General features: G+C 41.1%; 1 protein-coding gene across 12 annotated transcripts in view; it reads left to right on the forward strand.

Annotated features, from left to right (window-relative positions):
- The window catches only part of ptprfa (protein tyrosine phosphatase receptor type Fa), a 404,110-nt gene that overhangs the window by 335,937 nt on the left and 54,165 nt on the right, over positions 1-14,008 (forward strand). For 7 of the 12 annotated variants that reach the window (XM_028586901.1, XM_028586900.1, XM_028586904.1 and 4 more), the window contains 3 exons: positions 1,619-1,782; positions 11,729-11,740; positions 12,290-12,399. In XM_028586901.1, the coding sequence (XP_028442702.1) occupies positions 1,619-1,782; positions 11,729-11,740; positions 12,290-12,399 (286 nt within the window). The remainder of the gene's footprint in view (positions 1-1,618; positions 1,783-11,728; positions 11,741-12,289; positions 12,400-14,008) is intronic. The other 5 variants (XM_028586903.1, XM_028586905.1, XM_028586906.1 and 2 more) reach the window with 1 other exon arrangement.

Below are 14,008 nucleotides of genomic sequence, written 5' to 3' on the forward strand. Positions count from 1 at the left end.
TAATCGCAATTAATCGCACATTTTTATCTATTCTAAATGTCCCTTGATTTCTTTTTGTGCCACTATTTTTTCTCATTTTAATGCTCTTATCAACATGGAAAAGTGGTTTGGCTTGCTTTGTGCTTTCGCATCAGTTGTGTGCTTGGTCATCAAGTGGTATTTCAGACTGGACGTGCTGCGACGATAGCTCAGTTCACAACGACAAAACACACAGATCACTTTGGTCTTGTCAGTGGAACCATTTGGCAACTTTTTAAAAGTAAATTTACCATTCAGAATCTTATTGGCATCCATTTCGGCGTCTCACGCTTGCCATCCACTCAAAACGTAACATTAGCCTACTACTCTTTAGCTGGCTCACAAGCCCAAACACTTGTGTGCGGCGTGCCTGTTGTTGTGTTTCCGGTCTAGCTAGATCCCGTGTAGTGTTGTAGTTTTTCTAACGTTACTAGTTGTTGCAACAGCATGTGAAAAAAACTACAAAGTTTGCTAGGCCAAAAAGAACGTTAGTCTCGCGATAAAAAAATTGACGCCGTTAAAATGGGTTTGCGTTAACACCGTTAACGCGTTTAACTGACAGCACTACTTTCAACCCTTTGTTGAGCAGAGATCACCATGTAGTTGGCTCAGAAGATAAAGAAAATGGTTCATGAAGCTTCATGAGGCTCCATTTGGCCATCACTAGTTTCCATTGAAAAGATAGCGTGGTGTGTTAATAAAGTTCAAATCTAACCTGGACACATCAGCACACAGAGAGACAGACCGGTTCTTTGATTTCTCAGCCACTGTGTGAGTTGGTGGAAAAGGTTTCATTGTGAAACCGTTGTGGTAGATGGCCTTCAGCCATTGGAGAGTTTTCTTTTTATTTAACCTTTATTTAAACAGTTAATCTCATTGAGACACAGGGTAAGATTCTCAAAAGAGACCTGCTTGGGACAATATACAACATCAGTTACAGACAGACAAACATATTACAAGTTCCTGTTAAATCAGGTAGCATCCAACTCAAATGCCAAAGCGCGGGATTATCACATTATACTGTATGTAGGGCTGTGTAGGGAACCTTGATACTTTTTAGGCATCGACCTAATTGCCTCAATAGTACCAAGTATCAAAAAATGCCTTGTCATTCGATACCAAATTTCAATACCTAAGGAGTAAATCTCATCAGCAACAATGAGCCAATAAGCATGCCGCATGCTTCTACCAAGATCTAATGGTGCTTGTGATTGGATGTCTAACGTCATAGAGGCATGCAGGAAAAACTCTATTTTACACACAGAGACGGGGCTCACGGGTGTGTGTTGTTGTATTTTGAGAGGGTTGACTACAGTATGCACCACTTTTGTGTGAAGGAGCTGAAAAAAAGATTTGTACCAAAATCTTGTCATTTTGTTTTTGTTAAAAAGGATTTTATAAAATTGGTTTAGCCCTAAATATATGTCAGATTGGTGATGTGTTGACTATATAACCAGGGTGATGAAGCACCAACCAAAAGCACAACCAAATGAAGTACAATACTCACTATGCTGACAGTATTATGTCCTGATTTACTCTGCTCTGTCGTGTGTAACTCAGTGAGTGTGAACTGACTCTGGATCATCCTGCTCATTTGCAGCAGAGGACTTTTGCAGCCAGCCCGTTCTCTGAGCCCATCATGGTGAAGCTCCACAGTGGGGTGGCCCGACAAACCGAGGACTCCGAGATGCTGTGGGTGATGGGTCCCGTGCTGGCGGTCATTCTCATCATCATCATAGTCATTGCTATTCTACTCTTCAAAAGGTGAGTCTGATGGAAAAAACAGCAAACATTTTTTAATATAATAATCTGTCCTGTTACATTGCAGAAAACTCTAAAGGCAGATTTATGCTTCCAGTTAAATCGACGGCATGGGTACATACATAGGTACAAAAAATGTAACTACACGCCGCGGCAACTCACGTCACTCGGCCGTGGCTTGGTAGTGTCGCATTCCACCCTACTCGTTCTCCTTCTCCATTAAAGCTTTAGTGCGTAACTTGTTTTATATTAATGAACGTCCGTTATATTCAAGCCATCGCCAAATGAGTTGCTACAAAGCTAATTAAGACTATCAGCTCCACATAACTCTCTCTGCATTTCTCAGTATGGCTATGTTCAGAGAATGGTGTCGTCCGGCGACTTTCGCACCCATAAATTCAAGAGTCCATCATGTTTTTTTAATCCTCTGTGTCTCCTTGGCTACATACTGTGTGGAGGAGCCCCCCTAAAAAGGGTCTAAATTCTAAATTTTCTAAATTCTAAATTTTCTAAATTCTAAAATCTCGTTATTTAGAATTCCTCATGGGGGAGACAAAAACTACGCACTTTAGCTTTAACAACAGGAAATCAAGTAGAGGGTTAACTTTTCCGACCGTGGTCAGAAATAACAGGGACACTTTTTTTCTCTCACTATGCCTCTAGAGTCAGTACTCGCTCCGAAGCTATCAACGTCACTCTCACACCTCGATCCACCACACACTCCCCACTTACACAACATGCCGGCCCTGCTGTTCTCTTAAAGAGATTGACGCACACACCAACGCACAAGTATAAACTTCAGGCCACTTACGTAGGCTACGGAGAAAGCTCTGCATGGAGCCTCAACAGAACCATAAATCAGACTTACGTGGGAGGGGATAAGGGAAGCCATAGAATTCCAATGTACTCAGGCATTGATTGCTATTTTTGTCAGTGGTCAAATAAATACTATAAATACATAAATTTCTTTCAATAACTAAATCTATAAATAATGGCCTTAATTAAATCAAAAGACATGTGTAGCAGCTCAATTTTTCCATTTTAGCTAAGTGTGGGAGTTTTTACTGTTTTGCTGTCATCCTTCCTCTCCTTTGATCTCAAAATGGTTGACAAAGCTAAAGGAGGCTTCATTTGGCCATCATTAGTGCAAGCATACAAGGGCATAGGGGTAGGGGGGGGTCCTGCCCCAGAACATTTTAAGCATCAAACACTTAATTTCCTGCATTCTGGTGCATTTTTAGGCAACAATTTGTGCATTTTCTCCATCAGTTGAAGGTGCAAAGGTCTTTATGTACAACGTCAACTGTCTTACGGCAGTTCGTGAAATGGTCACGTTATTTAATCTATTGATTCGTGAACTGGACACGATTATGTCGTTTTTTTTCATGTGGTGAGCACGAATTTTAATGTACACACAATGGGAAGCATATTTCGTGAGCAAGGCACGACTACAGTAGGGAGAAGTATGAAAAGCCAAAAATCCGCGTAGGGAGGTTGGGTTGGGTCAACACAGTCTCACTCCCTACTGGTGGTATGGTCAAGGACCCTGGCGTCAAGTTTCAACGAAATAGGGGTACCCTTGGCGTTATTTTTCGACGAGGGGGTCCGTCAGATAGACATTCATGTTATTCCCTCACCGTCGGATATCGACGAAAGAAAAAAACACGCCCCCCGCCCCTTTACTCGAAATCTGTGACAGTTATTGGTATTTTTAGCCCAATAACCGCTGTTTTAATCAACATTATTCACGAGATATAATCATGGTTTATATGTATTTCTTTTTATGTTATTATTTCGGTATATTTCGGCCAGATAAGCTGGATTGCTTTTTTGTTGATTTATATTTTTTAAACTATAATGCTACATCTATCAACATTTATTTAGATGTTATCATGGTATTCATTTCTTTACTTTAATAATATTATTTCGGTCTTATTACCGGTGAAATATTACAGTATATATGCTGTAATATAGAACATTAAGATATGATCCGAGCAGGAAGCATTCAAAGACGATAGGCCTATCCCCCAATGCAATGCGGCCATTCATTTCAAAGAATCGGGCAGCGATCAGCTGGTCTTTAACGCCAGGATCGCTTCAATATACATATATACAGTCAGTGATTGTGTCACCAGCAACAACACGTTGCTCAGTTTTGTTCCAGTAAGTTATGAACCATAATAACGTTTAAACGAATCCGCGGAAAACTCCGGAAGTGACGTAGTACGTCCCGCTCAGCGGATACAAAGATAAAAATATATAATATTCGTAATATTGATGTTTTTTTCTAACGTTGTATTTGAGGAGTTAAACAATAAAGATAGTTATAATAATAAAATACAGTTTCATGTATTTGTCTCATATATTGTGTGCTCGGCCGGCCGGCGGGCAGCATCAATCTGAAATGGAATCAAGCCATTTCACGGCAGACAGCAGAAAGAGGAGCCGAACGAGTCCCCCCACCCACCCCGGAAAAACTACAAGTGCTCAAGCTTTGTAACAGATTCTGTGGCGTTTCTTATGGGGGTTGTAGTTTTAAAGTATATTGGTATATTTCTCATAAGTAGAAGTTGGCAGTGTATAATTTTGGATACACCCTGGGGTTTTTGGGATGGAGAACACACTGGTGTCATCAGATTTTAAAAATCGAATCGTTAAATAGGTGAAAATAGCTTATTACCATATTTGACAGTGCTTACAGTAGGTAATTTGGTGACCATATCTACGTGACAGCTGAGGTCCAGAGCTTTCTATAACAGCTGGTTTTATGTGTGTAGCACCTTCTGTTGCTAAATGACAGGCCTTCATACATGTACTGGGTTCAAGGTTCAGAGGTCAATATTTCAAAGCAGGAGTAATGTATCCTCTTCAGACTGACATATGTTCCTCTCCAGGTTGAGACCTTTCCAACGATGTGTTTGCTATAGTCCTACAACAACGTTTTAATTTTTACACATCATGGAGACCACTTAGCAGGAGATACTTTATTGTCCCCAGAGGGATATTTGCCTTGAGTTCAAATGCTTCACAAATAACACTTGACATATTGTTTTATCATACAGCTGACATACTTAAAATAAAAAACAACATGAACTAACTATAAGATATAGTCTAGACTGAAGCACATCACACAGCAACAATCTATTGCTCATCTTTCACAAACAGTGACAAGAGCAACACAACCATGCTTCTATCATGAAGCTATTGCACACCCTCAATCTCAAGTAACATTGTTTAAAGTTTTAATTGAGGTAGGTCCGAATTAGGCCTATATCATCATCAATGTTTTTATAGTTTAGAAATGTTAAGTTTACCCATATCTTCTGCCAGAGGATAAGAGCTCATATTTGGCATGGAGAATAAAGATAGAGCAGACCATATTCTGTGTGCTTGCCTGGAGAGACTGGTTTCTATTCCTCTACACAACCTTCATGAGAGTCATAATAAAATTCTCTGTAATGCAGCCTTGTATAACATAAACCATCTGATTCACCGTGGGTGTCTGCTCTAAATGATAACACACACTTTCAACACGGGCCTTCCAGCCAAAGGTGCATGTTGTCCATATGAACACCATTGGGCCTATAGGAGCAGAGCCGATGGATTGGTTCATCATTTATGACCTCTGATATCCTCTGACCCAGCTCTATCTCGAGAGTTACCTCAACTTCAGTTTCAAAGGGAGGGGGGTCAGCTTTTCTTAGACATGAGTGGGGGGGCACCAAGGAAAAAGGTTGGGAACCACTGCTCTGACCCATGTCATGACCCTTTTCTCAGCTTGTGAAATGGTTGAATGAGATGTGTGAGTTTTGTCTTTGTGCAGTAGTGCTGAGGTAGAAGTGTGCCAAAAATGCCATATATATACAAATGTTGTATATGTATACATACCCAAACAAAGCTATATACATCTTACTCAGTGAACAAAAACCTTGGTAACAATCTGCTTATCCTTTTAATTTCCTGAAAATGCTTCTTAAAACTAGTCCCTTCTTAATTTTGAACAGGTAGTCTCAGTAAAGGCTACAAAGGTTAGGATGGCTACAAGCTGTAACCACGGTGATTGATATGAGGATCATCTTCTGAATATAATAATGAATATGTTAGGCCTACCATAAATTGATATTTCAAAAAAGTAATTTATTTAAAACAACTATAATGCAGTGTGATTTTAAATCACTAAGTCCCACACATAAATATACTCATGTTTTACCCCTTTAGTCTTTGCTATTAATATTCATCAACTGCAAAATTAGAGAATTGCATTTTTAAATAACTATGTATGGAAAATAAAATAAAAAATGCTTCTCTTTGTATATAGTTTATTGTTTTTCACAACAGTACAATTCAAAACAAATGCAAATTAGTCAAACAAGCCATTAGGCTGTATTTCTAAACACTCAAACAGGTTTTTTATATAGTATATATAAGGCAAATCAAAGTGCTAAATATAAAACACAATTTTTTCATTATTAGTATTTTATTGTGTAAATTCTCACGTACAACGTGGAACATTCTTTCACAGACGAGATGTGGAATTTCCACGTCACTTCCGCGGATTCGTTTAAACGTAGACAAATACATGAAACTGTATTTTAATATTATAACTATCTTTATTGTTTAACTCCTCAAATACAACATTAGAAAAAAACATTAATATTACGAATGTTAGGCCTATATATTTTTATCTTCGTATCCGCCGAGCGGACGTACTACGTCACTTCGGAGTTTTCCGCGGTTTCGTTTTAAACGTTATTATGGTTCATAACTTACTGGAACAAAACTGAGCAACGTGTTGTTGCTGGTGACACAATCACTGACTGTATATATGTATATTGAAGCGATCCTGGCGTTAAAGACCAGCTGATCGCTGCCCGATTCTTTGAAATGAATGGCCGCATTGCATTGTGGGATAGGCCTATCGGCTTTGAATGCTTCCTGCTCGGATCATATCGTAATGTTCTGTATTACAGCATATACTGTAATATTTCACCGGTAATAAGACCGAAATAATATTATTAAAGTAAAGAAATGAATACCATGATAACATCTAAATAAATGTTGATAGATGTAGCATTATAGTTTAAAAAATATAAATCAACAAAAAAGCAATCCAGTTTCCCTGGCCGAAATATACCGAAATAATAACATAAAAAGAAATACATATAAACTATGATACTATCTCGTGAATAATGTTGATTAAAACAGCGGTTATTGGGCTAAAAATACCAATAACTGTCACAAATTTCGAGTAAAGGGGCGGGGGGCGTGTTTTTTTCTTTCGTCGATATCCGACGGTGAGGGAATAACATGAATGTCTATCTGACGGACCCCCTCGTCGAAAAATAACGTCAAGGGTACCCCTATTTCGTTGAAACTTGACGCCAGGGTCCTTGACCATGCGTCATACATTTGACGAGTAGGGAGTGAGACTGTGTTGGCTGGGTGGTGGATGGGTCAAGCAATACAGGACTTTCACCCCGGAGACCAGGGATTGCATCCCGCATTTGGCTTTTTATTTCCCCGTTATTTACGGTTGACGGCTCCTTTCCACGTTCTTCTTTCCCTAAACACAACCGTCCCGTCGTTCCCCCCCCAGAGACCTCGGGTCGTGTCGGTGTGTGGCGTGTTCTTTTCCTAAACCCAACCTCCCTATACATGCTTCCCATTCCGTGCTGAGCACTCAGAGAACACAAATCAATACATTAAAAAAGCGTGACCATTTCACGAAAAAAAAAGCCGTAATTGTGTCCTGTACACGAATCGATGCATTTAAAAAAAAGGCGTGACCATTTCACAAACAGCCGTGAGACCGTGTTGTTATGTATGTTCAACAAATCTGTCAGAGAACGAGACCTTGTTAAAGCCAGAAGCTCCACATTTTAAATTAACATGAATCTATCTTTATTTTTCACGCTCCTGTTGTGTTCTTTAGCCCCCCCAGTTTAGCACAAGTAGACACAATTCTTGTTCTCCGTACATGTTTTGAGCCCCCTGAACAGTTATTTTCTACCTCTTTTGGGGGGTGGGTTGTCTTTCTTATTTTTTTGTGGGGGACAAATCTAATCCCTTCTACATATTTGTGTGTGTGTGTGGGGGGCATTTGCCCTGCACCCCCAATGCTAGCATACACAGGTTCATTTTGTTTTATCTGTCATAATAAAGACAGGAATAGTGTCAGTATACCTTGAAGCAGTGCATGCTCATTGTGTTCTTCCTCATATCATCTAGCTGAGCGATCATTTAAGCCCAGTCCAGAGAGAGACCTGGGGCATTTTTCTTCAGCGCAAGCAGATGACAAGAACATTTAACAAGATTCAGGCACCAAGAAATGGTCAGACTGGAGTATTTTCTGAAGTACAGACAGACAGTTATTCTCGCTGAGCCGGCCTGAAGGCAAAGGCCCTCCACGGCATATGGGGAGGAAGGCGCTGTGAGTTGCCCCGCGGCGTTGCCCTTCCAGGCTAACAGTTGGCCCGCGCTTCCTGTGCTTGGATCAAACATCTGGAGCTGCTGACTGGGCTGACGGGGGCTTCCATATGGCTATTGCTCTGCTCGAATGGCAACACTCGTTTAGTCTTTTTCTCATTTTGCTCGTTCTCTCTTGATGTGTCAGGATATGTTTAGTAATATTGGTACTGGGGAGTCTCAGAGGAAAGCAACTCAAACTGAAATCACTTGGTCTTCCTAGACCAAGTTGATGTTTTGCATCTTTCCTTCTTATAAATCAAATATTTATTGCATTGCTAGCCCATATTTTCCTAAATATATAATGGTATTGTAGATTGTTGATTGATTTTTTTCCTACTTTTCAGTAGTTTACATTTCTTTTAGTACACTATGAAAAGTGAGTTGAGCTTGCGTTGTGTAATGTATTTTTATTCCATAATATATTAAGCTTTGTGATACTGCATTTTTTGATGAATGAAGCGAAGCCTCCGTTTGAATCGGTAGGCTGCAGAAATGATGCAGTGTTTCCAGATTGGTCTGTTATCTGCCAAGAAATTTGGGCAGTTTTGTGTGTATGTCTTTGGCTTGGAAACGTGATCTTTATCTGGCAACACTGCTTGTAGTACTAATCCTACATTTCCCTTGAACACCAAGTCGTGACGCGTCAGACAACCGTTGGCTAGCGTGTGCGTGCGATCGATTACGAGCGACGCTGAGACGGAGGAGACGAACGGAACGGAGCAAAACAAACCAGAGGAGCTGATATTCAAGTAAAGTTAGTTAAGAAAAACAAACATGGCTAGTGGAAAATCTGATTGGCTGGCAACTTTTAAAATCTACTAGCCATGTTGGCTGGTGATCAAAAAAGTTAATTAAAAGCCCTGCGCGCAGATATTACTCTTTGCGCACCAATTCAACAATCAAGAGTTGTACAGGCAGCTGTGAGCGTGAAACAAAACATAGGGAGAGGGAAAGAATGGCACCTGTGCGTATAAAACTTAGCAGCACAGAGCAGCCACAACGCACCCATGTTGTGTAGCAATGGGCAGATCGATCCGAATATCGATAATATCGAAACCAACGTTGGTATTGATATTGATTCATACCAGTGTAATGAGATCGATACTTTAGTTTCAGTTTCTCTCCAGTATGCACTGCTGCGGTTTCATCAAAGAGGCGACCTGGCTGTCTGGGTCTGTGTAAGTGTTTTCAAATGCCGCTCACTGCAGGCACACTTTGCTCCTCCACCCCCCCTCTTGTGATTTGATGTTGTACCGTCACACGACTCAGCGGCGCACTCACACACAAGCAGGAAAGAGACGGAGCAGAAGAACGGCAGAGAGGAAGAGGAGCGCTGTGTGGCTATATTTTCAGGCCATAAATTAAACAACAGCAAGCAGTATAATTTGTAAAAAGGCTGCATGATACAGTGGTAACACAACAGACTTATTCAAGCATATGAAAAGTCTTTCCTGGGTTTTAAGTCATTGATAATCCAAAGGTATAATCACAAAAACACTTAAGGTCATAAAAATTCATTCAGATATAGGAATTTGATGATGCATCCACCTTAACTATTAAAAAGTATCGGTATCGTATCGGTATCGTATCGGTATCGTATTGGTATCGGAAATACTGGCCCTGTATTTACTTGGTATCGGATTGAGACCAAATATTGCAGTATCGCACCCACCACTGCTCTGGAGGGCATACACGCTCTCGCAGGTAAACTCTGCTAGGGAAATTGATTTCTGCTCACCCGAATGAAACTGACTTTTGACATTTTGGTGCAGAAACCAAGGAGGCACTACCCCCGCTATGATTAGTCACTTTGAAGGTGATCTCACCCACAGACCTCCTTAGTTTACCTTGATTGACAGCTATCGTTCAGGAAGCCCAGAGTGTCCCGGCCGAAGAACAGCTTTTCCGTCTTTATTAACTATGTAGCGAGAGAGCACCGTAAATAAAGGAATATATAAGTGGCTCTCATCCGTTCTGTTGTTGGCATATGCGCGATGCTTTTGAAATGTCCGTATGTACCCTTATTGCTAACATTTGAGCTAGCCTTAGCTAACGTGGAAATTGTTTAGCAGGATAGGGTTATCCTGCTGCTTAGTTTTATACGCGCCGGTTCCATTCTTTCCCTCTCCCTATGTTTTGATTCATGCTCTATAGCTGCCTGTACAACTCTCGATTGTTGAATTGGTGCGCGAAGAGTAATTAGTTATGAAATAAACGTGATGCCATACTGATTTTTCAGGGATATTCACAAAGAAACCTGCGATGGGCAGATACATCATGATTTCCTCGAAAAGATCCAGAAACAAAGATTTGGCTTGTAGCTTTCCACATGGACATAAATACACTAGTAGAGTAGATCAGAGGGTTATGTGTGTGTGGAGCACATTTTACTACTACACAAAGAGGAAATTGATTTCTAGAAAAATTCTAAACCTCATTTTAACCTTAGCTGAATTTAGAAATGAGGATTGAGGATTGTGTAGTTGTTGCTAGGAAGGGATGTCAATATGGACAGAAGAAATCATTACATGGATTAACAACTCAACATACATATGAGATTGGGAGTACTGTATAGACTAGAAAACATGCAAACCTATCCTTCGAGACCACATTTCTTACAAACCCTATTGCTTATTTTCTCTCCTCTCTTATCCTGGTACATTGTATTATATGAAGAGATACCAGACACCATTGCATTTTACATTTTAATGCATTTATTTATTTTGATATGTGGCAGGGACATGTTCAAGCTTAAAAAAAAGATTTTAAGTTGGCAACAAGATACTTGCACAGTGCACAAAGTGGACAGTCTTTCATACTACTCTCTACAGTTGTCTCTATTAATACTACATCATTTTACAGCCCCGCGGTTGAGCTGCTGGTGCATTCCATACAGACGCTAAAGGGTGATTTTTGCGTTGGTATCTTACACTAAGAGACATTGACCGAGAGTCAGTATTTGACGAGTTGGGAGTGGGAATGGGTTGACATTGTAAACACAACACGCTTCAGGTTCCTATATATATTTTAGCCCTGAGGCCCCATCAGAGCTGAAGTGGACCAGAAAGAGAACTGCGCCCTCTTTCAAGTAAACTGACAATGTGAACGCAAAAAGAACTTTTCTGTTGGTCCACTTTTTGGCCTGTATGTGAAAACACCCCTAGTATCAGTGAGAAGCGACCACCAACATCTCATATTTCCCACTGATCATATAATTCTAAATAGCAATAAAAGAAGATGTGTGTAAGCTGAAGATCTCAGACGCTGGAAGGAGAAGCTGCTCAGCTGGCTGTGGATCAGATAAAGAGCGAAGGGAGGAGTAGGAGTAATAAGTTTGGTGCTGTAATGTGCTCTGTCAAGTGCACTTCTCGTCCACTGTGACTCTGTGTGGTATCCCTGCTGCTGACAACTTGTAAATTAATCCTTTCTCTCTCTCTCTCTGCTCCCTTGTTCACTGTCTGCCTGCTTTCTGTGGACACAGCAAACAAGAAAGGTTAGTGCCTCTGTCTGTTCTTACAGCATTTCCCCATTCAAACAAACTTCATTTTTATCTGGACCTCCACCCATTTTAAACAGAATTGAGATGAAGTACTAAATTAAGCTTAGCGTTAGTTCATGCAGGACATGGAAGTCAATCCGCCCGCTGACTGAATATCATTCCTATCAGACGCACTCTATACACAGCCATTGTCACATCAAGGCGGTGACTCCCTCCTCACTGATCCCTGCTACGCTGCCGCTGCTTCACTCACTGCTGCCGCTGGCAACGCTTCGCTTCCATCACCCCAGCCTCCACCTTCCTAGTTCAGAGTCCTAACATGACTTAAAGTTTAAAATGGTTTTCAATGTCTTTCTTTTGGCTCACTCTTTTACACCCAATGGGGTTTCTGCATAGCGCTCCCTGTTTCAGCCATCAGCAACAAGCAAAACTGTATTTCCATTTGTGGCAATAAATGGTTAAATTAACGACGAGAGCGTTCCTGAACTTTGAGTTGCTTACATGGTTGCCTTCTCTCATCAAGCCACTTCTTCATTACACCAGGAAACGAACATCTCCAGCCAAGGATGAGCACATGGCGGGGGTCAAGGACTCACTGCTGGCCCACTCCTCAGACCCTGTGGAGATGAGGAGACTCAACTATCAGACACAAGGCATGGACACACACACACACACACACACACACACACACACACACACACACACACACAGTCCCTAGAACCTATAAGCTCATATTTATTCAAACTGACCCACACAAACATGGCATGCCTGCAAGTAGACACTTATTGAGGTCCAAATTATCTCTCTGATGTACCCGTAGCCGTGATAATACTGACAGATATCTGCTTAAGTTTTTTGTCTCTGGACACAACTGTCCTTACCCAATAAATGACCCCATAGGTTGTTTGCACACGCAGCTAATTACTAGGGTTGGTTTTCATTATTATTATTTTTTGGTTACCGGTGTAAAGCGATTGGAACCGTTGTTTTGTCCTGACTACTTTCTTTTCTGAGCAATCGCAACTCAAATAAAGACAAATCAACCAATCACGTTGTGTTGTTTACCTATGAGGATCATCAAAGAAAAACCCAAGGCTGCGAGTCCGTACCATAGACTGTACAGACAGTAGTCTCGCATTGCCAGACATTCCTCCACAGCGTTGCAGAGGAAGGTCTGGCTAGTCCACATAGCATTCCGGGATGGGGGAAAAACGTGCTCCGGTTTATTGGCATTTCTTTAAACCAATCACAATCGTCTTGAGCAGTGCTAAGCGCTGGACAGAGCAACGGTGCCTCTGCAAAACAGCCTCGAGAAGGAACTTGTTTTGGTGTAAGGTGTACGTTCAAAGGTTGTTTTTGTCGTGCAACAGAAAACTGGATTTACCCTGCAGAGATCTAAGGAGCAGTTAACCATAGTCCTCTTAAATCCACCGAAGTTTAGAATGCCAACACAAAGGAAGCGGAAGGTGACGGACATTCGGCCGAAAACGAGGGATGTCCAGCAGAATTTAAACTGGAAATTAAATTTCGTCGATATAGACTAGGTGTAGGGACAGACGTTGGTTTGGGTTAAAATACAGATACATACTTTACATGCTATGAACAAAACGTTGACTGTTGGTTGGAAACGAACAGCAGTCTCTTGTTGTAGAACCTGATGTTTCGGTGATCCGTCCATCATACCTGACCTCCTCCCTACGCAGACTTTGCGGCCCTATAACGTCAACTAACTTCCTCCTTTCCTCCCATCATAACTACTTTTAGTTATATGAACCACGCAGCCTGTTTTTTTTCTTCTATTCTCTGACTATAACTCTCTCTGTTTTACTTTCTCTTTGTTTACTACGTCACTTTCCTGTCGTACATTTTCACTGATCTCTTCACCCGTCCAACTACTTCTCTTATTTCTTTCTCCCACCTGTCTTTCAGTGGGAGGTGTTAAACTCAGTGGGAGGTTTGTCATTGTGTTTTATCCATGTTCCTCTTCTCAATCAGATGGCTGGCATTTACCTAAGGTAGCAGTGGGAGGCCATTTGGCAGATGTTGTTTACACCAACAGAAATTCAGCAACTCATTTGTCTGCTAACCTTTGTTCCCCCTCCAGTGAAAGCTCACTGGGTGGCCTCGAAGCCTCTAAAACACGTGTCAAACTCAAGGCCCGCGGGCCAAATCTGGCCCTTCGCACATTATGATCCGGCCCGCATAGCAATTTAAGTTCACAATAAATTTTGGCCCGCCTAGTTGTGCGCCAAACCAAAAACA

Source organism: Perca flavescens, chromosome 9, assembly GCF_004354835.1.
Source record: "Perca flavescens isolate YP-PL-M2 chromosome 9, PFLA_1.0, whole genome shotgun sequence".
NCBI classification, from domain to species: Eukaryota; Metazoa; Chordata; class Actinopteri; order Perciformes; family Percidae; genus Perca; species Perca flavescens.